Here is a 23,103-nt window from a genome sequence, read left to right on the forward strand (position 1 = left end):
GCGGTGTGCTTCCGTAATTTAACGCATCAAAATATTAATTATAATAACGAGAGCTAGTAAAACGTGGCAGTGACAAAATTACGACAAACAACGAGGAAAGTTACAATATTTAAAGAACTATGAAAAAACTCGTGTAGATGTATATATACCTTTACGTTAACAAAGACTCGAAACCAATGGAGAATCACAAATGTAACAGCCCGTAGTACATAGTAACCATAAAAATTCCAACACTACGCCTCCCTCCCAGAAAATTTACTCACAAACAACCAATCACGTTCGAACTTTTGCACACATTAACAAAAACATAGCAATGTCTACCATCTTGAACAAAATAACGCCGTACGAATACTTCATCGGAATTCGTATGAATAGTAGTTTCCGTGATCACTCACATGCGATAGTTCTAATTGCTGATACTTCTCTGAGCTCTGGTGGAAATACAGCCCTGAGATCGATCCGGTGAGTTGGTTGAAACAGATGTAATAAAAACCGGCAAATGAGGCGCCATTGATATCTCGGACCCTGTGATCTGGCACCAAAAAACATTCCTTCCATCTCATAAATATATGGTCTCGCTGCTCGAAGTTGACATGGCAGTAGTCCGGTCTCTTAGCCTGCTTTGCGAGAGGGCGCCATGAAGGAAATCGCGCCCAGTGTGCAATGTCAGTCTTCTCGGACGCACCCCAATCCCTTCGCCGCGTGATGAATGAATATTTGGGGCCTATCATCTGTCCCTCAAAGTATGTTGTTAAAGTAGGATGGTCCTCAGTGAGTCCCTGGATGTGCAGATAGCCGCAAATGAATGACTCCGCCATGTCCACATGCTTCAATTCGACATGCACTTCATAAGTTGAACGACCCGATTGTTGAGTACCCATAAATTTTGATCCAGAGCGAAGAAACGAAGAAGATGATGCAGCCACTGCACGACGAGTGTGAATGGGATCACTCGCGGATTCCAGCGGAAGTGGCAAAGGGGAAGAGACAATAGTAGGACCAGAAGGATTAGTTGTCTTGCTCGACGATGACAACGCAGCCGCCACGCACACCTTCTTTCGAGCAGAGGACTCCTCCTCTACCAGTTCAGTAGTTGGCACAGGAGGCATTGCTGAATAACCGTTGTTACCTGATTGAAATCCGCGTGCTGGAATAGTAATATCGTGACCGTCCACGGATGACTCAGGCGAGACTGGGAGGGAGACAGCGGACGAGGAAGGAAAATATTCGTCGGACCTAGTCCATAAAGGCAAGCCAGTTGTAATTTGTGGAACTGTCGAGGCCGTGGTAGAAACCGATGAGCTAGCGCGCTCCAGGACTGGCCGATGTATTGGTGTACTGATTGTCAAAGGACTGCTGCGGTTTGGATGGCTGTTCAGTGACTGCGATGTCGGAATTGCGTACAAATGGATATTACGCATACTACATGACTGTCAGTACAGATTCGTACTCAAACACGTCAGTGCATATTGGAGGATGGAGTTACGGTCGGCTATCGGGACCGGACTATTTAGGGCAAAACTCCAATCTGCAAACCAAATCGCGTGCAACAGCCATAGAAGCTGTATGGGCAAATTATGTAGAATAGAATATCATATGATAACTTACATTCAAAACATGGTAATTAGTCCCGTTGAAAGATTGGGGCCGTTAGACGTGAGTGCAAATAGATAAAAAAATAGATAACTAGAGGAAGTTAACGATGCGTCTACCGCTGGCAGACAGACTAGCTCTTTTGTGACTGCGCATCTGCAATTTGGCATTTACGTCGATTTGTGTGACTCGTTGTGAGCCAGGTGCATAGGCTTAGGGCTTCATCATCTAAATTTTGTTTTCAAGCTCGAATCAAATGTAATAAGGTCCTGGTAATCAGGAACTTGAAGCTGGAGAATGTCTACGTCGTTTAGTCTCTCGAAACGCGAGGCTGCATCAAAAGTATATGTTACACAATGCACGAGTACATCGGACGCGAATAGGAGACCGCATACCATAATAGTCAATCACCACTTCAACCGAAGGGTCCGCATTGTATTGTTATGATCTGATCCAATACTTACTAACGCCGAATGCAGGTAGATATAATAATGCCGACTAGCGCATATGAAGGTGCCGTTAGCTTGTCACCAATACTGAATGGGAGAAAGTTTGCGGAAGACTGGCGGTACTACCACACGACTACACCGCTTGGATCATTTTTTAAGCCGGAGTTTTTGAATCAATATATTAAGAAAGGTAGCAGGACGATAACTTCGCAAAGGTATTCACACACTGACCTGACACGGTAGATAATTGTTTAGTATTATCATTGGCAGAGATTGATACAGAGGATGTGTATTGTATATATAATGGTATGTTCACTTCCGAATCTTAAGATCCGATACTTACCATCGATGATCTAAGGAATTTTAAGGTTGTCTCTACGCAAAGAAACGTATGAAAGGATAGGATTACAAGGGAAGACTTCAAGGTTTTCCAAGTCACGTTTTTGTAAGTGAATACACCAAATACACCAACCCATGCATAACCGCTGACGTTTTGCAGATGTCGAAATGAACTTACGAAGTCCCAATTTTCTACCTGGACACAAGGGATTTGACAAATTAATCAAAGCCGCTGACAATTCGCCTCTCCGACATCCAGTTCCGTTTCTCATCTGCGTATATTCTTCTGGTGATCGTTCCTCAACAGTACCACCTCTTCCTGACTACTTCAAAGCCACTGCGTATCCGCAATTATATAACTTTGCTCATATTCAAAACCCAGTAATCGTGCCACAATTATCTCCACGTAACAGCGCGATCAAACTTGCAGAGTCTTCATATCATTCTATCAGCAAAAAAGACAAAGAGGATTATGCTGATGAAGTGATCAGGGAGGGACTATTACATATCCTCGAATGGACATCATTACTGGGACTACAGAGTGAGCGAATTCAGTATCGACGGATGATCGATCCGCTGTTATCGACCTATTCAGTTTTTCACGACGAGGATGCCGAAGGAACGGCGGATCCGCAGACAGAGAAGGTTGTCAAAATCTGCATAGAAGGGTTTCTAACATCGAAAATGACGAAACAAATATTCGATGATTTATTGTAAGTGAGAGCTACTAATGGTGCTTGGTATGTGCACTGATTTTTTGTCAGGAAATATCTGCCGGCCACGTCATGGGCGGCCATGACTGTTTACGGATTTCCAGATGCGCCGGTCAGCTGGGCCTCTGACGAACACTCATATCTAATCGGCGGGGAAAATGACTATACAATCGTTATAAAACCAGAGGAGCTAGGTGACGCAGAAAGAAGTTTACTGGCATTCGAAGTCGTGGGGAGTAACGATTCCCATAGCTAACACGAAGTGATGTTTTCGATGTAAATACCTAAGACTACATTCAAGGATCTACGCTATGATTGTAAATAATTGCAATTAGTCACGTCGGCATTAGACAATACCCGGAGCGCGATTGAATACACTGAAATGTAATTATACCAAAATTCTTCGTTCAAATTGTTCAATTAACAAACCCATGTCTAATTATTGATTCCCTGCGAGGTTTCCGTTATCCAAATCGCACGTTATCCGCAACATAAACTACGATCCCAAGATACGCCAAACTAATGACTAAGAACAAAATTCACCAAAATATTCTAAATTACAGAGAACAGGTAGCCACCAGCATCGAGGACGCGCTATTGTTTGTTGCCCAGTTTATATTTCACGCATCTCGGCCTCCCATCCTTGGGCCTGGCCAGCCCATTCATCTTCTGTTATGCTTTCCCAGAATGCCCATATAGCTCCGAAACTCAGCAACGTGAATAAGCAGGCAAATAGGGATCCATCTATTTTACCGCTCGTGTGGGAACAGATATACCTTGATACGACGAATTCGAAAATCTGACCAATGACGAATAACAGCAATGCCGTGATAAGTAGGAATAATGGCTTTCGCTCTCGGAGAACACGTACGACGAGATAGACTTCAAGGAGGAAATAGGCCACGATCGCGACAATTGGGAATAGTAGGTAAATTGTGTATACTGCGTAGTTCCGTAATAACCCCGGATTGGAAGCATTTGATGTGAATTCACCCGTCCACAAAAATCCACTATCCAGTGCAATATAACCGGTACCGATAAAGACTGCGAGACCAGATAAGAAAGTCAGGGTTACCGATAAGAAGCCCCCGTCGGGCAGCAACTGATAAGCAACAACAGCGTTGACAAATAGTAGCCATGCTGTTGATGCTGTGCTTCCAATCTCAACTGCACTGAACCAGATCAAGACTCGTCTATTATTAATAAATCCACCACTTGCGAAGATTGCCGAAATAGAAACTATGATGTAGGAAAGGAATAGAATCTGCATCTCCCGGCGACCAACGGCACCTGACCTACGCTGGGCAAATATGATGAAGAGGATACTGAGCACTATAGCCAAAAAGCATAGTAGTATTAGACCGAGATTTCCTAAATCGGAGCCCGTGACCGTCTCGAAACCTACTAGAGGGCAATACTTGACGACATCGTCGAACAGCTACACCTGTAAGTATATAGCCAATATTCCACGACTGTTTTACTGAAAAGTACACACATTACACGCAGGTAGATTCGAATAGTAGCAAAATGTCTAATTGACTGTTAGCGAGGAATATTCTCTTGACCGTTCCTAGCGAGGGAGGCATTGTGAGAGGAAGCTGACAGAGTATCCAAAAATAATCTCGCGATAAACAAACGAATACCTACGTTGAAGTTACCATAATTTGTCATCATTGTGAGCCGAAAGAGGCACCGTCACTCTGGAAAGAGTTCTCAGGAACTTACTGACGGCAGAAAATACAAATGTATATATCTAAATTTCTGGAGAAGCTATGGCGCGTCCTTGGAGGCGGTTCGAACGAACAACAAAAGAAGCTTTCGAGCCCTGCCAGAGTTTCTCCCAGCTATTGTGGGGTGCACAGTCGAACCCCACCATGTCGACACAATGCCGCGTACTCAGCATGATGGTATGCGACGTCCCAATATGCCCCCAGAATAAGTACAGGAAACTAGGGTTAGGGTACTTTTAAAGTCTCGAAGCTCTTGGGTATGAACATAGAATCGTTCAAACATCGTGATAAATCGTCGAAGATTCTGTACATACAACATACAACATATCTGTCGCGACGCAGCAGAAACGCCATAAATTTTATATCGTGTCGCTGAACAGCCCTGTACGGCTGCGTTGAGATGCCAATGGCCGACGTCCAGCCTCATCAGCAGCCTTTCTACTACCCACAGTCGGACAATGAGCCTGAGCACAGTGCCTTCGCTCAGCACTCAATTCAGGATGGCGAGATTGTGACGCCTGACTTTGCGGACTTTCCATCTTATAGCCCGCCACGGCCGCCGATGACCAATTCTGTGTCTGCGCCGACATTACGTCGTTTGCGCCCAGCTGCCCCAATAAACTCGTCTCCGATTCGCGACCCTGATCTTCGGCCTTCAACTAGCGTGCACGCGTCGACCATATCCGTTTCTGCCAGCACAGACTCGACTTCGCCATTACAACCGACTCAGAAAACTACATTCGCTCCATCGTCGTTTCCGCCCAGTCCATCGCCATACAGTGTGCCGATGTCTATGCCTCAGAGTCCACCCGCGGAATCGCAGGTCCCGACTACCCCTCAGCGAAATGCGGGTGCCGATACTCGGCGTCAGCTATCACTCAATCGACCTCAGCTCCCGAGGTCGTTCTCTCTTGGAAATGCAGCAGCGCGACGGCACCAGCCTCTGCATGGGTCTCCGATGTCGCCGTCGCGGCCGCAGGGTACTACAAAGCAACTAGGCGGCGTAAGCTCAGTACATGAGCCGATTTCTCCCGTTGAATATGCGTTGCATATTGTTTTCACACAGGTATGTTGTAATTAATGTAATGGGTTGGTGAAAATACTCTGACAATTGTGGTAGTTTGTTCGTCATGCCGAAAAGAAGCTCACAATGTGCCTGTCCTACTCAGCAGATGATGAGCCACCAATCTCTTCGCTTCTAGCCGCAGGAGCTGATCCAGTATTTGACAAGGTTCTTGCATCGCTTGGATACATTGCACGGCAGAAACCACGACCAGTTATCGACGCTGTCATGTTCTGGAGGAAGTCAAAGTCAGATGCTGCAAGTGCGGCTGCACGCGAGAAAACGACGATACCTCATCAACACCACCAAGATTTACAAGCACCAGGGAGTGGCCTGCGGCATAAAGTCAGTAAGAGCTTGTCAGATCGATCTCCTATATATCGGCAGCAATCCACGCAGAGTCCTGCAACACCTACACAGAGACCCCATGGCCGTAACATAGGCCTGCATCGGCATCACAATACATTGCACAGTATTGCTCCACCGCCATTGCTATCACCACAGAAGGCCAATAATGCGCTGCAGGCAGATCGAAAAAGTTTGGTTTCAATCCATATTCTGTGTCGGGTTCTCATAGAAGTTGTCAAGCAGACTTCCGCGGAAGTGCTTGGTGAAGACATGGGCAATAAACTGGAGGAAATCGTATTCAGACAGATCAAGTCTACTGATCCGAATCTACTGACGACAAGCGTTGTACGAACAGCAAACTGGAATTTATTTGCCGAACTGTTAGGTGAGATGTCGCATATGAGATTTGCAAGTGTGAGTGATCGGTTTATTGCCGAACTGGAGAAGATAAAGGGTGAGGCGAATATATCTAAGGAGCAGGAGATAAACGTGCAGCTGATAATTCATGGGATGAAGTATCTTAAGCTAAAAGTAAGTTAATAATCGTGAAGTGGCATCAACTAGTACTGACCGGAAAGGTTTACCCGATGGATGCATTCGAAGACTCAGCGGATTTTTTTGAGTCAATATCGAAGTTCTTTTCTATGTCCCACGGTCAACGAATAAAGCAGGCGTATTGCGATGTCATGAACCAGCTCTTACTGCCAATTGCGGGAGTTGTTACTGCAGAAGTTAATCATCCAACGTGGGTTAACGCCATAGTGACGTCTTACCCGCGTGCTCTCTCATTAGTTGCTAAGCAGAGGTACTGGATTAGTGCATTCCAGCTGTCTTGCACACTTTTATGCGTTGCGCCTGCGGAATTCTTCGCGGAGAACTGGATTCAACTTATTGAGTCCAACTATAGCAAACTGAAAGATCGCAATTGCAAAACGATTGTCATTACAGGCATAACACGATTGTTATGGGTATATCTGTATCGATGTACGGAATCACTAAACAATGCCATAAAGCGGCTAGATAGTATCACCAAGGCGCTGTTCGTGGTAGGTGGCAAAAAGCCATGGCTGACGGCAGAGTCAGGAGTAGTGGAAGGATGCGTTCAGATGATTCGGTTTATTGGATCAAGCCATCCAGAGTACGCTCTCAAAAATATTATATTTCCGCTGTTAAGCAGCGAGACATTAATGACTATGGGCGAGAATGATATGGCAGCAGATCATCTCTCCCCAGAGCGAATGCTCGTGGGAATCAGGTCATTTCTTGCTATCCTCACAGACAAGATTGGTGGTGTGCCGCCTCCATTTTATGCAGCAGCGCAGTCTTCCCAAGATGCGATAGAACCAGAAGAGAAACGGCCAAATACTGTTGAGATCCCAATGAATCCGTTGCTTAAAGAGTATTACCATCAATTCTCTTCACTGCTTGGCAAGATAATGCTCATTTGCGACTCAAATTTTGGAGGACAAGCGGTATTGGACGAAAAGCTTGCACATACTCCGAAAACACCGAGTTCGGCATTCTCCTTTTCACATAACGTGAATATGAGCGGTGACAATAGCTCTAACGAGATGTTGCATGCCAACTATGAGCTTCTCTTGACAGTCTTTGAGGCGATTCCAAAATGCATTCCACAATCAGTGAGTTTTGGTCGAATTGTGGAAATTCTCTGTAAGGGAACGGCCCATCCGGATAGTCGTGTTTCGCAAGCCGCTGTGCATGCCTTGAAAAGTCTCGCCAAAGGCGGTAAATATCCAGTACAGACGATCGTAACCGGTTTCGCTCGATTCATCTTTAACTACGAAGAACGGTACTCCTCATCCGCCGAGAATGGGGTCTTGGATGCCTTGACAAACGTTGAAAACACCCTTAAGCTGTATGTCGAACTACTCAACATTTGGGTTGGAGTGATTCGGCAGAAAACAGCTGAGCATCGAGATGCTGGCGCGAACGGAGCCACCGCCAATACAGTCACACCAACGTCCACAGACTCTTCTAGGGGCGAGGAGATGGAAACGACGTCAGTGTGGTCAGTAATTGAGGAAGTAGAGAGCAATGGACTATTCTTCCTGTGCTCTCAGAGTAGGGCCGTGCGACTATATGCTGTTGCTGTACTCAGGCTGATACGGGAGTTCGATTCCGCATTAGACGAACAAGTCGAAGTTTTAAAAATGCAGCCGAAACGACCCGTCAGCAATGGACATATGTCACGTATAATTGACGTTCTCGAGGCACCAGACGGCTGTGGCATTCTTTCGCTCGATGCATCCCACGAGAGTATCATGGATAATGTGTCGGCAGCGGAGAAAATGCGGTTAACGCACTTATTGCAAGAGAGCAACGAGTCCGGGCGCTTTGGAGTTCTAGTGCGTCTTGCTCAGTCTGAATCAGGCATTGATTCGGCACTGTGGCTTCGCATGTTTCCAAAGTTCATGACTACATGTTTGGCAAAATTTCCAATGCCTGTTGCGTTGTGTCGTGACAGTGTCTGCGGGAGACTGCTGCATTTGCACCGATCAGTGACTGACATTGCAGATACTCACCACAAAATATCGTCGCCGTTGCATTCACTTGAAAATTACCAAAAGCATAGTATGCGGACAAGACCAGAAGTACTCATCGAGCAGTGGAAGTTGTACTTAGTTGTTGCTTGCTGCACGCTCACAGCCACAGACGACCAAGACTCAAGAGCATCGCCGTCCCAGACTCCACAACGTCGCAAAGGGCCACTACCCCTTGCAATTCCTTATAATCGGATTACATCGGCTAGAGCTCTGTTCAAGATCGTGATTCCGCTGCTTCAGGTTGAGTACGGTCTTCTCCGTGAAGCGGCCGTTGCGGGATTAGGGTGCATTAATATTAATCTCTACAAAGCGCTTGTTGACTCCCTGCAACCTATGATCGCATCGTTGTCAGATGGGCGCAAAGTGACAACCGCCAGCAACGGACAACCACCTGATTCACCTTCCGGTCATCACTGGCGTCGAAACCGGAAGCATGACTGTATGCGAGTGGCTGTTACTCATGTATTGCAACTCACGTCACACTTTCTAAAAGAGGAGTCGATATATCGCGATTCATGGGTTCTGGAACGACTGGTTACTTTCATTAAGGAGACGAAGAATTTCTTGTCCCACAATGAAGTACAACTTGACTGGGAATGCCAGAAACTGCGGCGGTATTTCTGCGGCTTGATGCAGACATTATATGAGGGCATTCAACAGACATCGCGTCCGACAAAATGGCTGCCATTTGAAGCACGCGTGTCGTTATTCAAGATGATTGAGGAGTGGTGTGGTTATGGACAGTATGCACACGTTGCACACGAGAGAAGCGAAAAGATGAGACGACGTGGATTGGAGCAATGCCGAAACGTTGCGGAGCAAGGAGTGTTGATGGCGTCAATGGAGGTGGAGAAAGGACAGTTAGAGCTCGCCGCCTTGAATGCTATGGCATCAATTCTAGATGGTCCACTTACAGAGACAATTGAAAGTCATGGATCGCAGGCTGCGGTTATATCTTTTGATGTCACGGCAATATTCACATGGTCACATGCAGTTTTCCAAAGTCCGGCGGAGAAGATGCATGCGGTTGGCCGTCGGGCTATTGTGAATATGCTCAAGGCGAATCGAGAGCATAGGGCTATCCTTGCGAAGACAATTTTGTTCTGCTACAGCGATGGTCCAGGCGCCAGAGCAAGCGAGAATTACTTCTTTGCAATTGCGGGCATTCTGATCGATGTTACCGACTATCCGTGCGAAGTGCATCAACCGATTGCTTTGGGACTATTTAAAATAGGCGACGAGAAGTCCGCGGTGCGACTGAAAGCGGCCGAGTTGTTGAAGGCGGTTGAAGTGAGATTTTTTGGAAAGTCTAACGTACAAGATTACGAGATTAGCATCTCCGACAGAACCACAGCTGTATACAAACGCGCTGAGTTCAATTTATCGAACCAATTTGCACTCGAGCACGATGAGCTGAAGTACGGAATATTCTCCGAATTGACAATGTTTTTCAGTGTCGTGAGTCCTGCTGCTCGCCGCGATATTCTTAGTATCTTAATTCCGTGGATCTCGACGGTGGAACTGCAGCTGGATCCGAATGGGAAAGACCCTTCACCATCGGCGTATATGGTGATGGCTAATCTGTTCGACATCACAGTGAGATTCAGTAGCAAGATTCAAACTGAAATCGAAGCATTGTGGGTTACACTGGCATCAGCGCGGCATCTTGGCAATGTCCGAGCCATTCTTGATTTTTTAATCAACACCAGTGTTGAGAAACGTGATCCAGTGTTTGTTGAATATGGAAAGCAAGTGGTCGTCTATCTTGCGTCGACCCCAGCTGGTGCCAAGCTAGTTGAAGCCTTGGTGGCATACATCCAACCGACGAGTATGCTACAGACATGTGGCGAGATTCGCGAGTATCCGGGAATTGAAGTCCAATTCCCATATGTGGCTGACTTATCTATGGCTTTAGCGCCTTCCAATCATCAAGTATGAATTTCTAGATTTGTGATGTTATGACGATTTTATCTAACGCCATCGTAGGTCGGATTTTCGATTGGGCAATTAGCGATGATTTTACTAGTGGATCTACTAGTCAGTCCTGTGGCTGCAATGTCCGAGCACTTACCATTACTTCTGCACGTTGTCTTCGTCTTACTGGATCACTATAACCAACTTGTTCAAGAGCAAGCTCGCGAGCTACTTGTCCACCTGATCCACGAGCTTATCTTGTCAACAGATGCGGATGTGGGTGGCGACAGATACAACGCTACTGCTGAATTTATTGATATTATTCGTCGCCGGGATTCACAGACTCTCTGGCAATACGATGATCTATACATCAGCGAGGCAGCCATGCGTACGCCTAAGAACATGGATTTCATGGCGAAGAAAGTTTTCGAGATTTTCATGGAGAAATATCCTAATTTACGTGCAGAATGGAGCCGTACAGCACTTACATGGGCAACGACATGTCCAGTACGCCATTTCGCGTGTCGATCGTTTCAGATATTTAGGTCATCGTTTATTTCTGTTGATCAGAATATAATTGCTGATATGCTTGTACGACTGTCGAACACTATTGCCGATGTGAATCCAGATATTCAGAATTTTGCTATGCAGATTTTAATGACTCTGAACTCGATTTCGACGCAGATTGACGTGGCAGAACTGGTGAATTATCCACAGATATTCTGGGCTACTGTTGCATGTCTGCAAACAATTCACCAGCAGGAATTCATTGAGGGTATGACTATCTTGGAAGCTCTACTAGATAAATTGTCACTGTCGGATCTTGATGTTGTGAGCTTGTTTATGTCTGTGTTTCCCCCGAAATGGGAAGGAAAGTTTGAAGGCTTGCAGCGGGTACTACTTCCGGGATTGCGGTCAAGCAGGTCATATCACCAGACATTGCACGTACTCGACAAGTTGAACGCGTTTGAGCCCAATGAGATTACTGGCGGTCGTGAACGATTGCTTTACGCTATCTTGGCGAATCTTCCTCGATTTATGCATGCCTTGGACGTAGACGAACTATCGTCAGAAGTGGTCCTGGCGGCAGAAAAGCTTGTGGTCCTGGCTGATAAAGATGGCCTGAGTATAATATCCCGGATATTGACCTCTTTGGCCAAGGGCCGATTTCGAATGAAGAACGATTTTGTCCGACAGCTAATTCATGCTCTTCACGCGACAATATTCGAGGACAATGAAGCCGATATTATGGTGTGCCTATTGGGTTTCTTGTCCAACAAAATCGAGTACGTGCGAATTGAGACGATGGAGTGTCTGAAGTATCTATTTCCATTAATCGACATGCGGCGTCCAGAGTTTGTGGCTATTGGAGCAGATTTGATTTCTCCACTTCTGCGACTGTTGCAGACGGAATATGCTGAACAAGCACTGCAAGTTTTGGATGAGGCGACTTATATTCCTGGCACGGAAATGGATAAGCACGTGCTACGCGCTTCATTGGGAGGTCCGTCTGCATCTGCGACCAACTTTGGAGTGCCCAATGAGGATGGCTGGTCCGTTCCAAATCCATCAGTCAAAGCGTCAATTACCCGTAACAACGTTCACGCGGTCTTTTATTCATGCGACGTGTCGAAACCGGAGTACCAGACACTAGATCCATCTATGGATGTACAGTTCTCGCGTGAAGAATATGGGTTCAGGAGCCATCATTCGCCAGAATACTTGAGGCATAATCCAAGCCAACTAGCCTCGGGTATAGCGGACGGTGGGTACTTTGGTGGTGCGTTTGGAATCTCAAGCTCTTCGTCAACAAGCGGTATGAAAGGCTCCTACTTTGGTCTAGAAAGAAGCGATACAATGGCCTCGAATGCGCAAGGAGAAGACATGGATGGTCAGTTGTCGCATATGGTTGCGGCACTTGATAATTTGAATTCCTTTTTTGCGGAGGAGCCCACTGCGTATACCAATGTATTGGAGTGAATATGGAGATAAGTGTGTAAGTATAGCTTAAACTGAGGTTTTGGCGCGTTGGGGTGCTAATAGCGGTTCAGAAATAGCAAATTATAGAGTTGGTTATGGACTGGGAGTATATATAATGACGACATCTTATGTTGTTCACGAACTAATGCTTATGCTGTATTTGCCCAAGTTAGGATACATGGGGTGTTACTTTATGGGTTCGGGTCATGCTATATTTAGGATTTTGTGTCAATGACAATGGTAGCCGGAGGGTTTATAAACTTTGGTATTGCTGTTGGATTAAAAAAGATGTAAAATAATACAGCTATTTTGAGAGCACAGAAGACGAAGACTATACTACAGCGGAAAGCAAACTGCCAAGATATGAGTAAAGTTAAACTGGGCTGGCCACGACAGATGAGGTATTTTTGAATGACACAGAGCTTGCTTGAATAAACTGACGCAAATTTCGAATTGACGATTGTGCAGCATCTAATCCATCAGTCGCTCGAATAGCAGCTTCACGTGCTATGATATCTTTCAATTCATCGTCGAGAGAAGCCAGCTGAGCTAATAGTTTCTGCCATTCCGCGTTATACTGTTGGAAATAATCGTACAGATCTTGACGACTGTTGATACCCATTGCAGACAGTGCGGCGGTACTAATGACGCCATTTCCAACATTGTCACCCGCCGATTTAAGCTCTTGTAAGAACGATGACATGGTTTCGTGAAATTTAAGGCATATGGTGTTGTATTTGATATTGAATGGTGCGAGAAGGATATACTGACAATCCTGTGCATGCGTCGCCAATAACTTCTTCTTGGAGCCAGACCAGATGCACCCATGCAATGCGGCTGGGCATAGGTAATACTCACAATTTTGACGATGAAGCTCTAAGTATCCCGGCGCAAATATATCAAAACAATCTGGGCATCGCAATGAGCGTGTGCCGCATTGATGTAAATGATCCTAATTTGAGAAAGTTAGTAAATACAAAGATCGATTGATATCAAACGCACATTAACTTGATAATCCATCATAGACTTTAAACATCCCACGCATTCTATTTGATTGTGGAGACATTTGTGATCGTCCTTCGAGTCGACGTATCGGCGTTCAATAAGTTGATGGCAACATTCGAGTGGACACTTCACCTGCGCATAGGCACAATCATTCGCGTGATTACGAATCGAAGCCCGCGCAAGTATTGCCGTACATCCCTTCTTCTTGTTACGGCAGTAAACACGTAATTCGTCTATAATATTATATAACACGATTGGCGACGGGTGAACATCGGCTAGGCGCAGACTCGCTCGATCAACTGGGCAGACAGAGGAGGATTTATCTAGTGCGTCTTGAATACACGTACGGCAAAACGTATGCCTAGGATTGTTAGCATTAAATCTCAGATGTCGTTAAAGACCTTCATGTTAAGACACACCCACAAGTAGTTGAGTATGGCTCGACGAAAACGCAATAGCAAATTGGACATAGCATAGACTGACTCACGTCACCTACATAATGCACGTCCCGTAAAACACCCTCGTCCGCATCTTTTCGGAATATTTCAGTGTCGGTCGTCATGTTCGTTCTATTGTCAGACGTAATGTGCATCTATAGAATAACGATTAATGTACATGAGCTGAACACCGCTATGATGAACTGCGTAAATCCCGATTCGAACCAGGAATCGAAATCCACATGCGTCGAAATAAAATAAGGTTGCCAATAACGGTGACGCCGAAATGTTACCCGGCCAGACGAAGATGTGTGCATGTCGTCCAAACGAGGAATCAATGTATCAAGTCAAGTTAGGCGTCTTCTTAAAGACAACGAAGGAGAAACCGTAAGGGGCTCGGCTCTCTAGAGCGCTGCAGTCATGCGCCGGATAAAGCGGCTTTTTGTGCTGCTTGTATTGTTATTTATGACATTTATAGTTTTCTTTCGAGTTACTGCACCAGCATATCCAGAACGTATGGTATCTATCACTGAAGAGTTGCGGCATGCCCAATCCGGGTTGAGTCACCAGCAACACTTAGCCCTTTCGCCATTTATACACTTAGGCAACTCACTTACGGCTGCAGCGGCTCATGCTCATTCGGTTCTCTTTGTTGCGGGCAGCACCAAAGCCGCGTCGCGCCTAATCCAACTCGCTAATGATCTGGCATTCGAATTCGAACTATCGACGCGGGGAAGCAGAAAGCTTTCCTACAGAAATCCGGCAGTACATCTGTTATTCATGGGTCCGTATTCGGTTAATCTTGATTTCTTTGCAAAAGCAAACGGTGCGAATTCGTCACTACTTTTCATTCACGATGGAAGGGCGAAGTTGAATCAACAGGCTCGGTTGCTACCGACTGTGCGGGGAGAAGACTCCACGGTTGAACCAGAATCGTTGACAATGTTTGACGTTTCACCAGCGGCCGTACGTGCCGCTATGGAGACTACATACAGATTTCTGCGACCGGACGTGACCATTTGGTCGAGGCAGAGCGAGGCCAATGGTAACTTTGGAGACCTTGTTGATTCCTTACTTGGAGACCCCTCTTCACACTGGGCACCAATTGATCTACCGGCTCATGATATGGAGGAGCTTCGATGGCTTGCATTCTTGGGTGTCGATGGCCTCAAATGTAGGTTTTCCTTATTTCACTGATTGACGTTGCAGGCTAATTGCTTACAGACTGGTCGCGTCATGCATTTGATATCATTATTCCGGTAATTGCGCACACAGGATCACTCATTCGCCTACTGGATTCGATTGCCCAGGCTCACTACTACAACTACTACCCTCGACCACGCATTACAATCTACCTTGCCCCTGGCCCGGCAGACCCAAGTTTGATCAATTACATTGAGCGTACATTGCCATGGCCCCGCGAGCGAATTTTTTTACAGTCAGTACCGTCGTCGGCCGTTAGCGCGCAGCAAGATGCCCTTCGCGAGGCAATTTTCGCGGCTGCAATTCGCTCTCATGTCCCATCGTCTAAACATGCTCATGCCATAGTCTTAGCCGATACAGTGCGACTGAGTAAATACTGGTTCCATTGGACGCTGTTTCATTTGTTGCGATTTTCGGGCTCAGTAATGGATACCGAAATGACAAAAAATTTAGCACCATTAGCCGGAATCTCGCTCTGTCCGATTGCGAACGAGACGGGTCTTACGTATTTCCTCACGCAAAGCAAACTGTCATTGTCTTGTACGATGTTTTTTCCGCCACATTTCCGCGTTTTACAGTCGTATCTTTCGGAACACTCTGCCAACACCGTTTCGCAAGGTCTCAAACGGACTTTGCCAGTGCCTGAAGAGCTGTCATTTCTGAAAAGCGATGTCAAGTCATCGCAAACTGATATGCACGAATTTTTCCTGCCACTGTACATGCGCGGATATCTTTTCCTTTCTCAAACAAGCATGTTAGTACCAGCTGTTGACGACTTACTCATTACAGCGAAAGAAAAGCGATTGCAAGAGCCACCGCACACGCCTCTTGAATTGCCGCTGTATGACTGGATCATCGAGACTGGGGTCGGCGAAACGCTACCTGCACTTGATACTGAGGATGAACCGTGGACAGGTCTGCCGGTTATTCCTGATTGGAATTCGGAGGCTAGCTCGTCTGTCGAAAGAGTGGCCGAGCGAGGAGTTGAGTTCATTCGCTTTGTTAGTCCTCGATGTAACGTTGCCGCTGAGGTTGCCGGTGATGAATCCGCTGTTGAGGAGAAAGAGCCGTTTGATACGCTGTGGGGATCCAGGAAGGGACTGAGACTTGAGGGAATAAGTCGGATTGATGATGATTGGTCGGATGTGTTTTGTGAGGTGAAGGAAGCAGCGGACCAGACAATTGCTGAGACCGGTTCGGCTCCGGAACGTGCTAAAACGAGAGAGGACGAGAAGAGGGAACGGAAGGCTACGAAGGTAGTTAACGCTGCCAAGGAGAGGCGACCGAGTGCGGAAAAGTCTCTGAAAGGTACGGCAAAGCCTGTGCAAGCGCAGAAAGAGGCGAAAACCAGTGTCCTGCGCGTGAAAGTTGCAGAAAAGGATGAAACAATTCCAGAAGCCAAGGGTCATGGTCCAGCTAAAGAAAGTTTTGCAGGGGAGCGAAGCACATGACTGTTTATTGACTTAGTCGGTATTGCTTTGGCATATTGCGATCCGGAATTTATGTATAATAGGGAGGTCCCGTAGCAAATGTAAGTCAGGGCCAAATTGGCAGTATCAAAGTTCGCATTCTCATCATAAGATGATGTCTAAGAAACATGGGAATAAGACTGATGGAGCTCAACCAGCTCCTCCGAATTGTGAACAAATCCTTGATGCTGATTATTGTCATCTGCTTCATCTACTTCTGAATCTTCGGATTCGATCCTTCGAACGCGTTGTCCAAACGGGAGCAAACCGGTGTTGGGTCCCGAGCCCTAGCGACATGAGAGTCGCATGAAGCAGCTTCAGTTTAGCACAAACTAACCTTTTAAGGGTCTGGTAAAATTTTGATGTTAAGGTTTAGTTTAAACCCAGTGCGGACTAATCATATGATACGAATAAAACAGGGCAAGGGTGTAATACACAGGATTTCAACGCAACCGTGCAATGGCCGTTTTGTACTTTTGATCGCAACCCTTAAATAGTTCAAATAGTTTTTGCTCCAGCGGCGATGTTCCATTTTGACAAAAAAAATAGTTATACCCGCCATTACCGGGCCAGCACAATCTTAGTCTATTATTTGCAGATTCGATTTCATACGCTCACCGTTCAAGAGCTTTTCAACTATATAGCCACATGTGAGGGTTTTGTGGTTCGGTTTAAATTTGCACTGAGGTTCAGCGACCCGGTTGCGGTTGTTTGAAACTGCGATGGTTATCCGAAATTAGAGTGACGTCATCTGGATTAGGGCTCTGCTGGTAGGTGCCGCACCAAATTGCATTTGGCTGCATCGGGGTTGTCGCGTTTGAAGACCCGCGACGGCTCTGCCGAGGCTGGGCGCTCCCTTCTAAATATCTACGATATCGGATAGTGTAATGCTCGTGATCGTTCCTCGAATTGTCGACTCGATTGTTCTTCTCGGCCGTCGCCATATTCCACAACGAGAGAGCCGGATACTAATGAGTAATCTAATTTAATGCACTGGGCAGGTGATGCAAGGGCTGCGGCGTCCAAGTCTATTCGGGACAGCGTATGGTATGCGTGAGACGCAGAGTCCAGACGACGACCAGATATATTGTTATATAATCGTAGATTGTACATTACTATATACTCTGGAGCCCATAATACGAGAATCTTGATAAAATAAAATTGCATGCTCAATTATCCGTCCATTTGTCAGATTTCATTTCGGGATGCAGCTAAGTGTTACCCTTATCCGGCGGCGAACTTTGGTATATGGCTATTGGTAGACACTTGTACTTATGCACGTGAGACGGCTTGTGCTGTAAATGCAAAACCGTAACCACATATACTCCGTAAATTGACTGTAAATTGACTCTTAAATTGTGGCAATAGCCGGTAAGCCCCCCTGGACGCAGACCGCTCGCTTCCCATCAACACGATCTTCATCTCAACTGGCCTTGTCTGGACAGTCTTCCTCGAGGCACACGAACAACACTGCAACGATGGATGCAGGGTCACAGAAAGCTACTGGCACCCTGACGGGCAAGCCATTACTGTACGTATATTATATTCTCTCATCATTACGTTAATGTAGCAATGCTGTCGGAATGTGATTGAAATCCTTATGCTAACATGCTTCATAGGTATTTCACGTCTATTTTTGTGTCGCTCGGTGTATTTCTTTTTGGATATGATCAGGGCGTCATGTCCGGTATTATTACGTATGCTATATTTATGTCATTTTGCCAGTAACGATTGTGGTTGTGGAAGGTAGTGGCTTATCTTGACTGTAGCGGTCCCTATTTTCTCCAGTACTTCCACGAGCCAACTCGTGCCCAATTGGGTACCATGGTTGCCATTCTCGAGATAGGAGCTCTTAGTATGTTGTATAATTTTGTGCCAGTACTACAACCGTAATGGGGCTAACAGGTGTAGTCTCCTCGCTCATGGTCGGCAGGGTAGGTGATATAATTGGACGACGAAGAACAATCTTCTACGGCTCAATGGTCTTCGTCGTCGGCGGTGCGTTCCAAACATTTGCAGTTGGAATGGACTCCATGATTGTCGGTCGAGTTATTTCTGGCTTCGGTGTTGGAATGTTGTCTACCATTGTTCCAGTCTATCAGTCCGAGATTTCGCCCGCCGACCACCGTGGACGACTAGCATGTATCGAATTTACAGGCAATGTTGTCGGCTACGCTGCATCTGTTTGGGTGGATTATGTGTGCAGCTTTATCGAGAGTGACTTCTCGTGGCGACTGCCATTACTGCTTCAATGCATTATGGGCTCCTTGCTATGCCTTGGCTCAATGATTATAACTGAGACTCCACGTTGGTTGCTCGACAATGACCATGACGCGGAGGGCATTATTGTTATAGCTAATCTTCATGCTGGTGGTGACACTGAGCACCCACGGGCTAAGCAGGAGTTTAATGAGATTAAGGAAAACGTTCTCATCATGCGCGCAGAGGGTGAGCGCTCGTATGCGGACATGTGGAGAAAGTACAAGAAACGCGTGTTGATTGCCATGTCGTCTCAAGCATTCGCTCAGTTGAACGGAATCAACGTCATTTCATACTATGCTCCATTGGTGTTCGAGGAAGCTGGATGGATTGGCCGTGACGCTATTCTCATGACCGGTCTTAACGCGCTCGTGTACGTTGCTTCCACTGTCCCGCCATGGTTCTTGGTCGATCATTGGGGTCGTAGGCCTATCTTGTTGTCTGGTGCGATCATCATGGCATTCTCACTCTCGATGATATCGTACTCAATCTACCTTGACATTGCACTCACGCCGACTCTCACAGTCTTCTTCGTCATCGTGTATAACGCATTTTTCGGATATTCATGGGGTCCCATTCCATGGCTCTACCCGCCCGAAATTCTCCCATTGTCGGTCCGAGCAAAGGGTGCTTCGCTTTCCACTGCCACCAACTGGGCCTTCAACTGGGTTGTTGGTGAGATGACGCCAGTTTTGCAAGAGCTGATCGAATGGCGCTTATATCTCTTGCATGCTTTCTTCTGCTGCATGTCCTTTGTGCTCGTGTACTTCACTTATCCAGAGACCAAGGGCGTTTCGTTGGAGGAAATGGACCAGATCTTCGGTGACGCGAGTATTGTCCCGACACCATTTGCCCAGGACGATCTCGAGGCCGAGATTGAGAGTGACGGTGGAATTCTGCAGCGCAGAGTGTCAGTCGAAGATGAGGAGCTCGATCCGCTGGGCGTCTCTCGGCCATCGGAGGAACAAGCTTTTATCAATCGAAGATCGACCGACAAATCTGATAGGCGAAATCAGGAATAGGGGCGATCACACCACATTAACATGGACATTTGTATATTGTCCTTGTTTTGTTGGTATTGTCAGTATTGGTGAATACAAACGGAAAGAGACTTCCACAGGAGAACGGCATATTGGTTAGATTGCATTAGGGATTTTGTCAGGTATTCGACCTTGGAGGCTTTTGTAAAGCGGCGGTAAGAACGTTACACATATTTATAGAATTGAAAAGATTTTGTACTACCCAAGTTTGCTTGTGTTCGCTTTTTCGGTGTATAGAATTCCATTTGTATCGGTATCAGCGATCGGTTTTTGTATATGTGTCATGGATTGTCATTTATAGTTGCGGGGATTATTACATATATCGGTAGTTATATGTATATATATCGATTATATTTTTCCGGGGAAATTTGGATAATTGTGCTGTAATCCGATCGCATACCGTGTGTGTTTTGCGGTTTAGTATATTCACAGAGAGCTATGGCGCCCATCGATTTATAAACAACATAATTATATGTAATGTATGTAATTTGAATTTCAAAAGAAGCGTTATTGTGCCGACAGGTAGTGACGAATATAAAATCACAAGCTAATTTTCATCGTCACTAAAACAAAATCCATAAGTACACATGCAAAGACAATCATTCTAATAGTAATCCGTATAGGTTTTTGCAGCACGCTCAAAAAGAACCAAAACAATGAATTAAACCATCAAATTGAAATATAAAACTCAACAACTCCGGCAAATAAAATTTTATAATCCACAAAAAGCCAAGCGCACCCAAATGCCGATCAAAATCCCGTATGTAGTAGTAGTAGTTTCGGTATTTTTAATCTAATGCTATTATGCGAAAATCTTAAAAAGTCTAAAAGACCTTCTCCAAAAACTCTTTCACAGGTGCGCCTACCTCCTTGACCGACAGTAAAAACGTATCATGTCCGTACACACTGACATCGGAGCCCAGCTCGACATGTTCAACTTCAGTATTGCCGCTATCCCGCAAAACGTCCACTATTTCTTTTTGCTGCCAGCTCGGGAACAAGATATCTGACTCAACGCCCAGCACGAACACAGGGGTTTCCCGTAGTGGACCCATGCCCGCGACTAAATCCTCACGGGCTTCGTCAAAGTTGAGTTGTCGTGGGATGTCCGCGACAACTTCTGGTTGCTCCTTGTACGGACTGCGGGGTAGAGCGCAGGGCACAGTGTCTGCATCGGCAACATATAATGCTGCCCTGGTGTCGATGGCTTTCTGTCTAGTGGAGAGCGAGAGGTCGAATAAATCCATAGCCTTGGATACGTACAATAAGGAATTGGCATCATACTCCAAGCAGAACTTCTCACCCTGATGGTCAAGATACGTCTCAATCAAGAAATCTGCGCACAAAGCCGGCAGCTTGCGCGGATCCGCCCGTCTTCGGCCAAATCGCTGTTCCCATTCGGGACCGGACCTGTAGGTGATCGTAGCAATCTCACGCGCGAGCTTCATTCCCGCGTGTGGTGGAACAGAGTCGTAGTAAAACCCTCGACGCCAGTTGGGATCAGCCATGAGGACTTGTCGCTGGGTGTGCCTCATGGCAATAGAGTAAGGATGTGATCGCGCACAGCCGGAGATAGAGACAATTCTGCCGACAGATTCAGGAAATTGAGTGCCGAACGAAAGAGACTGCATCCCGCCCATAGAAGCGCCGACCGACGCGTGGAGTTTAGAGATACCGAACTGTTCCGTGCAAAGTCTATGCTGAGCGCGTGTCATGTCATCGACAGTGATTATCGGGAAACGAGTAGCGTATCGCTTGCCGTCAGCGGGATCAATCGATGAAGGACCTGAGGATCCATAGCACCCTCCTATAACGTTTGTGCAGATAACAAAAAATCTGTTGGTGTCGATGGCACACCCAGGACCGATGAACTTCTCCCACCACCCAGGGGCGGAATTCTTTGTGTGTGAGTGTGCGTGCGACGACGCAGACAGACCAGTATGAAGAATAATCGCATTGGACTTATCTTCGTTCAAGTGGCCCCAAGTTTCGTACGCAATATCGAATTCTCGCAGAATGCCGCCATTGTCAAGACGTAGAGGCTGCGACGAGTGGTAAAGCTCGAATCCAGTCAAGTTCCGCGAGTAAGTTGGCTCGGGACCAGTGTCGAATGAACGAGTCCGGTCCTCGAGGACATCAAGACAGGGAAATGCCATCTGTGCATTGGAGGGTGCTCGAGTTCGGGATAATGGAGGCGGAGGCAGCGGGGGAGTGTGCTGAGGAACAGAATTTGGAGGATGAGAGGTAGCAGATTGTGCCTGCATTGCCACGGCCTGCGCGACTTTCGCAGACGATGAGACGGCCCGCAGAAGTCGAGTTGAGCGCATAGCGCGTGCTGAGATAGGAAGACGACCCATGATGTTCGGGGAGTCGATTCGAAACTGTATGCGAACTTGCAGAGAGATCTGCGCACTTCTAGAAGCAGCGGTCTGCCGCAACGAAATATTGAGGACAGGAACACGAACAGTCTTTATATATCGGACAGCAGCCAGACAATTGAAGGCTCAAGTGAGAACCGTGCGCTCAAAAGACCAGTTGCCTGAGAAATTATATGACAATTGTCTCCGCCGCTGCCCGCGACCATGCCTGACAAATGTGATAAGCCCACGACCCAAAAATTCTGACGCCAAAGCCCGAACTGTTCGCGCAATCGCACGTGACACCCCTGCGAATCTGCAACTACCATGCTGCGTATATGTTGCATAATTGCACGTAATAGGAATTGATTTAGCGCATAAATGTGTAAATTGCAGTGACAAATTTGAGTCAAAATCTAACGGAAACCTAACCCGATGTGAGAGGACGGAATATCGCAGGATATCTCTAATATTCAATTTGATGGTTCCCGGACCTTGCAGTATTTATCTGACCCCATAGGACTACTATTACAAGACGTATGAAGTACGTTAATTGTATATTACGATAAGTAATGTCGTGGCTTGTGTTCCTCCCCCAGCGCTAAATAAGAGCCTGATCATTGAGAATTCACCAATTTGT

General features: G+C 46.3%; 8 protein-coding genes across 8 annotated transcripts; 4 read left to right on the top strand and 4 right to left on the bottom strand.

The window, feature by feature from the left end:
* Positions 1-24: 24 nt before the first annotated feature.
* On the bottom strand, positions 25-1,707 carry V1508DRAFT_370366 (vacuolar import and degradation protein-domain-containing protein). The gene is made up of 2 exons (XM_066937466.1): positions 1,609-1,707; positions 25-1,422 (listed from the first exon to the last, which is right to left on the bottom strand). Exon 2 carries the CDS (start codon positions 1,419-1,421, stop codon positions 354-356), a length of 1,068 nt encoding a protein of 355 aa, XP_066795917.1. The 5' UTR covers position 1,422; positions 1,609-1,707; the 3' UTR covers positions 25-353.
* An 86-nt stretch (positions 1,708-1,793) lies between these two features.
* V1508DRAFT_461746 (ribonuclease P 40kDa subunit-domain-containing protein) lies at positions 1,794-3,491 on the top strand. The gene is made up of 6 exons (XM_066942818.1): positions 1,794-2,019; positions 2,073-2,232; positions 2,286-2,348; positions 2,401-2,487; positions 2,542-3,094; positions 3,146-3,491. The coding sequence occupies exons 1-6, from the start codon at positions 1,891-1,893 to the stop codon at positions 3,348-3,350; spliced, it is 1,197 nt and encodes a 398-aa protein (XP_066795918.1). The 5' UTR covers positions 1,794-1,890; the 3' UTR covers positions 3,351-3,491.
* V1508DRAFT_417043 (chitin synthase III catalytic subunit) lies at positions 3,402-4,876 on the bottom strand. Its single transcript, XM_066940287.1, has 3 exons — positions 4,742-4,876; positions 4,590-4,625; positions 3,402-4,532 (listed from the first exon to the last, which is right to left on the bottom strand). Exons 1-3 carry the CDS (start codon positions 4,766-4,768, stop codon positions 3,708-3,710), a joined length of 888 nt encoding a protein of 295 aa, XP_066795919.1. The 5' UTR covers positions 4,769-4,876; the 3' UTR covers positions 3,402-3,707.
* A 242-nt stretch (positions 4,877-5,118) lies between these two features.
* Positions 5,119-13,013, top strand: V1508DRAFT_417045 (cell morphogenesis N-terminal-domain-containing protein). Its single transcript, XM_066940288.1, has 4 exons — positions 5,119-5,890; positions 5,945-6,766; positions 6,814-10,731; positions 10,786-13,013. The coding sequence occupies exons 1-4, from the start codon at positions 5,225-5,227 to the stop codon at positions 12,691-12,693; spliced, it is 7,314 nt and encodes a 2,437-aa protein (XP_066795920.1). The 5' UTR covers positions 5,119-5,224; the 3' UTR covers positions 12,694-13,013.
* V1508DRAFT_417050 (uncharacterized protein) lies at positions 12,765-14,493 on the bottom strand. The gene is made up of 3 exons (XM_066940289.1): positions 14,118-14,493; positions 13,696-14,059; positions 12,765-13,645 (listed from the first exon to the last, which is right to left on the bottom strand). The coding sequence occupies exons 1-3, from the start codon at positions 14,288-14,290 to the stop codon at positions 13,067-13,069; spliced, it is 1,116 nt and encodes a 371-aa protein (XP_066795921.1). The 5' UTR covers positions 14,291-14,493; the 3' UTR covers positions 12,765-13,066.
* V1508DRAFT_120230 (uncharacterized protein) lies at positions 14,475-17,060 on the top strand. The gene is made up of 2 exons (XM_066935916.1): positions 14,475-15,309; positions 15,360-17,060. The coding sequence occupies exons 1-2, from the start codon at positions 14,556-14,558 to the stop codon at positions 16,787-16,789; spliced, it is 2,184 nt and encodes a 727-aa protein (XP_066795922.1). The 5' UTR covers positions 14,475-14,555; the 3' UTR covers positions 16,790-17,060.
* Positions 17,061-18,204: 1,144 nt separating this feature from the next.
* Positions 18,205-20,509, top strand: V1508DRAFT_120352 (general substrate transporter). Its single transcript, XM_066935917.1, has 4 exons — positions 18,205-18,338; positions 18,427-18,519; positions 18,577-18,662; positions 18,719-20,509. The coding sequence occupies exons 1-4, from the start codon at positions 18,286-18,288 to the stop codon at positions 20,086-20,088; spliced, it is 1,602 nt and encodes a 533-aa protein (XP_066795923.1). The 5' UTR covers positions 18,205-18,285; the 3' UTR covers positions 20,089-20,509.
* Positions 20,510-20,574: 65 nt separating this feature from the next.
* V1508DRAFT_417063 (Alpha/Beta hydrolase protein) lies at positions 20,575-22,830 on the bottom strand. The gene has a single exon (XM_066940290.1). It carries the CDS (start codon positions 22,461-22,463, stop codon positions 20,931-20,933), a length of 1,533 nt encoding a protein of 510 aa, XP_066795924.1. The 5' UTR covers positions 22,464-22,830; the 3' UTR covers positions 20,575-20,930.
* Positions 22,831-23,103: the final 273 nt, after the last annotated feature.

This window comes from Lipomyces doorenjongii (genome assembly GCF_038497915.1).
Source record: "Lipomyces doorenjongii strain NRRL Y-27504 unplaced genomic scaffold V1508scaffold_23, whole genome shotgun sequence".
Lineage (NCBI taxonomy): Eukaryota > Fungi > Ascomycota > Lipomycetes > Lipomycetales > Lipomycetaceae > Lipomyces > Lipomyces doorenjongii.

Excerpts from the sequence above, each read along its gene's own strand:
- V1508DRAFT_417043 (XM_066940287.1), bottom strand. The coding sequence starts at position 4,768 with ATGATGACAAATTATGGTAACTTCAAC. Across the intron at positions 4,626-4,741 it reads CAAATTATGGTAACTTCAAC|ACATTTTGCTACTATTCGAA; the intron begins GTAGGTATTCGT and ends ACAGTCAATTAG. Across the intron at positions 4,533-4,589 it reads CGAATCTACCTGCGTGTAAT|CTGTTCGACGATGTCGTCAA; the intron begins GTGTGTACTTTT and ends TTACAGGTGTAG.
- V1508DRAFT_370366 (XM_066937466.1), bottom strand. The coding sequence starts at position 1,421 with ATGCGTAATATCCATTTGTACGCAATTCCGACATCGCAGTCACTGAAC.
- V1508DRAFT_417050 (XM_066940289.1), bottom strand. The coding sequence starts at position 14,290 with ATGCACATTACGTCTGACAATAGAACGAACATGACGACCGACACTGAA. Across the intron at positions 14,060-14,117 it reads CCATACTCAACTACTTGTGG|GCATACGTTTTGCCGTACGT; the intron begins GTGTGTCTTAAC and ends TAACAATCCTAG. Across the intron at positions 13,646-13,695 it reads TGATGGATTATCAAGTTAAT|GATCATTTACATCAATGCGG; the intron begins GTGCGTTTGATA and ends TTCTCAAATTAG.
- V1508DRAFT_120352 (XM_066935917.1), top strand. The coding sequence starts at position 18,286 with ATGGATGCAGGGTCACAGAAAGCTACTGGCACCCTGACGGGCAAGCCA. Across the intron at positions 18,339-18,426 it reads CTGACGGGCAAGCCATTACT|GTATTTCACGTCTATTTTTG; the intron begins GTACGTATATTA and ends CATGCTTCATAG. Across the intron at positions 18,520-18,576 it reads ATTACGTATGCTATATTTAT|CGGTCCCTATTTTCTCCAGT; the intron begins GTCATTTTGCCA and ends TCTTGACTGTAG.
- V1508DRAFT_417063 (XM_066940290.1), bottom strand. The coding sequence starts at position 22,463 with ATGGGTCGTCTTCCTATCTCAGCACGCGCTATGCGCTCAACTCGACTT.
- V1508DRAFT_417045 (XM_066940288.1), top strand. The coding sequence starts at position 5,225 with ATGCCAATGGCCGACGTCCAGCCTCATCAGCAGCCTTTCTACTACCCA. Across the intron at positions 6,767-6,813 it reads TGAAGTATCTTAAGCTAAAA|GTTTACCCGATGGATGCATT; the intron begins GTAAGTTAATAA and ends CTGACCGGAAAG. Across the intron at positions 10,732-10,785 it reads TAGCGCCTTCCAATCATCAA|GTCGGATTTTCGATTGGGCA; the intron begins GTATGAATTTCT and ends ACGCCATCGTAG.
- V1508DRAFT_461746 (XM_066942818.1), top strand. The coding sequence starts at position 1,891 with ATGTCTACGTCGTTTAGTCTCTCGAAACGCGAGGCTGCATCAAAAGTA. Across the intron at positions 2,349-2,400 it reads TGTGTATTGTATATATAATG|GAATTTTAAGGTTGTCTCTA; the intron begins GTATGTTCACTT and ends CGATGATCTAAG. Across the intron at positions 3,095-3,145 it reads CAAATATTCGATGATTTATT|GAAATATCTGCCGGCCACGT; the intron begins GTAAGTGAGAGC and ends ATTTTTTGTCAG.
- V1508DRAFT_120230 (XM_066935916.1), top strand. The coding sequence starts at position 14,556 with ATGCGCCGGATAAAGCGGCTTTTTGTGCTGCTTGTATTGTTATTTATG. Across the intron at positions 15,310-15,359 it reads GGGTGTCGATGGCCTCAAAT|ACTGGTCGCGTCATGCATTT; the intron begins GTAGGTTTTCCT and ends AATTGCTTACAG.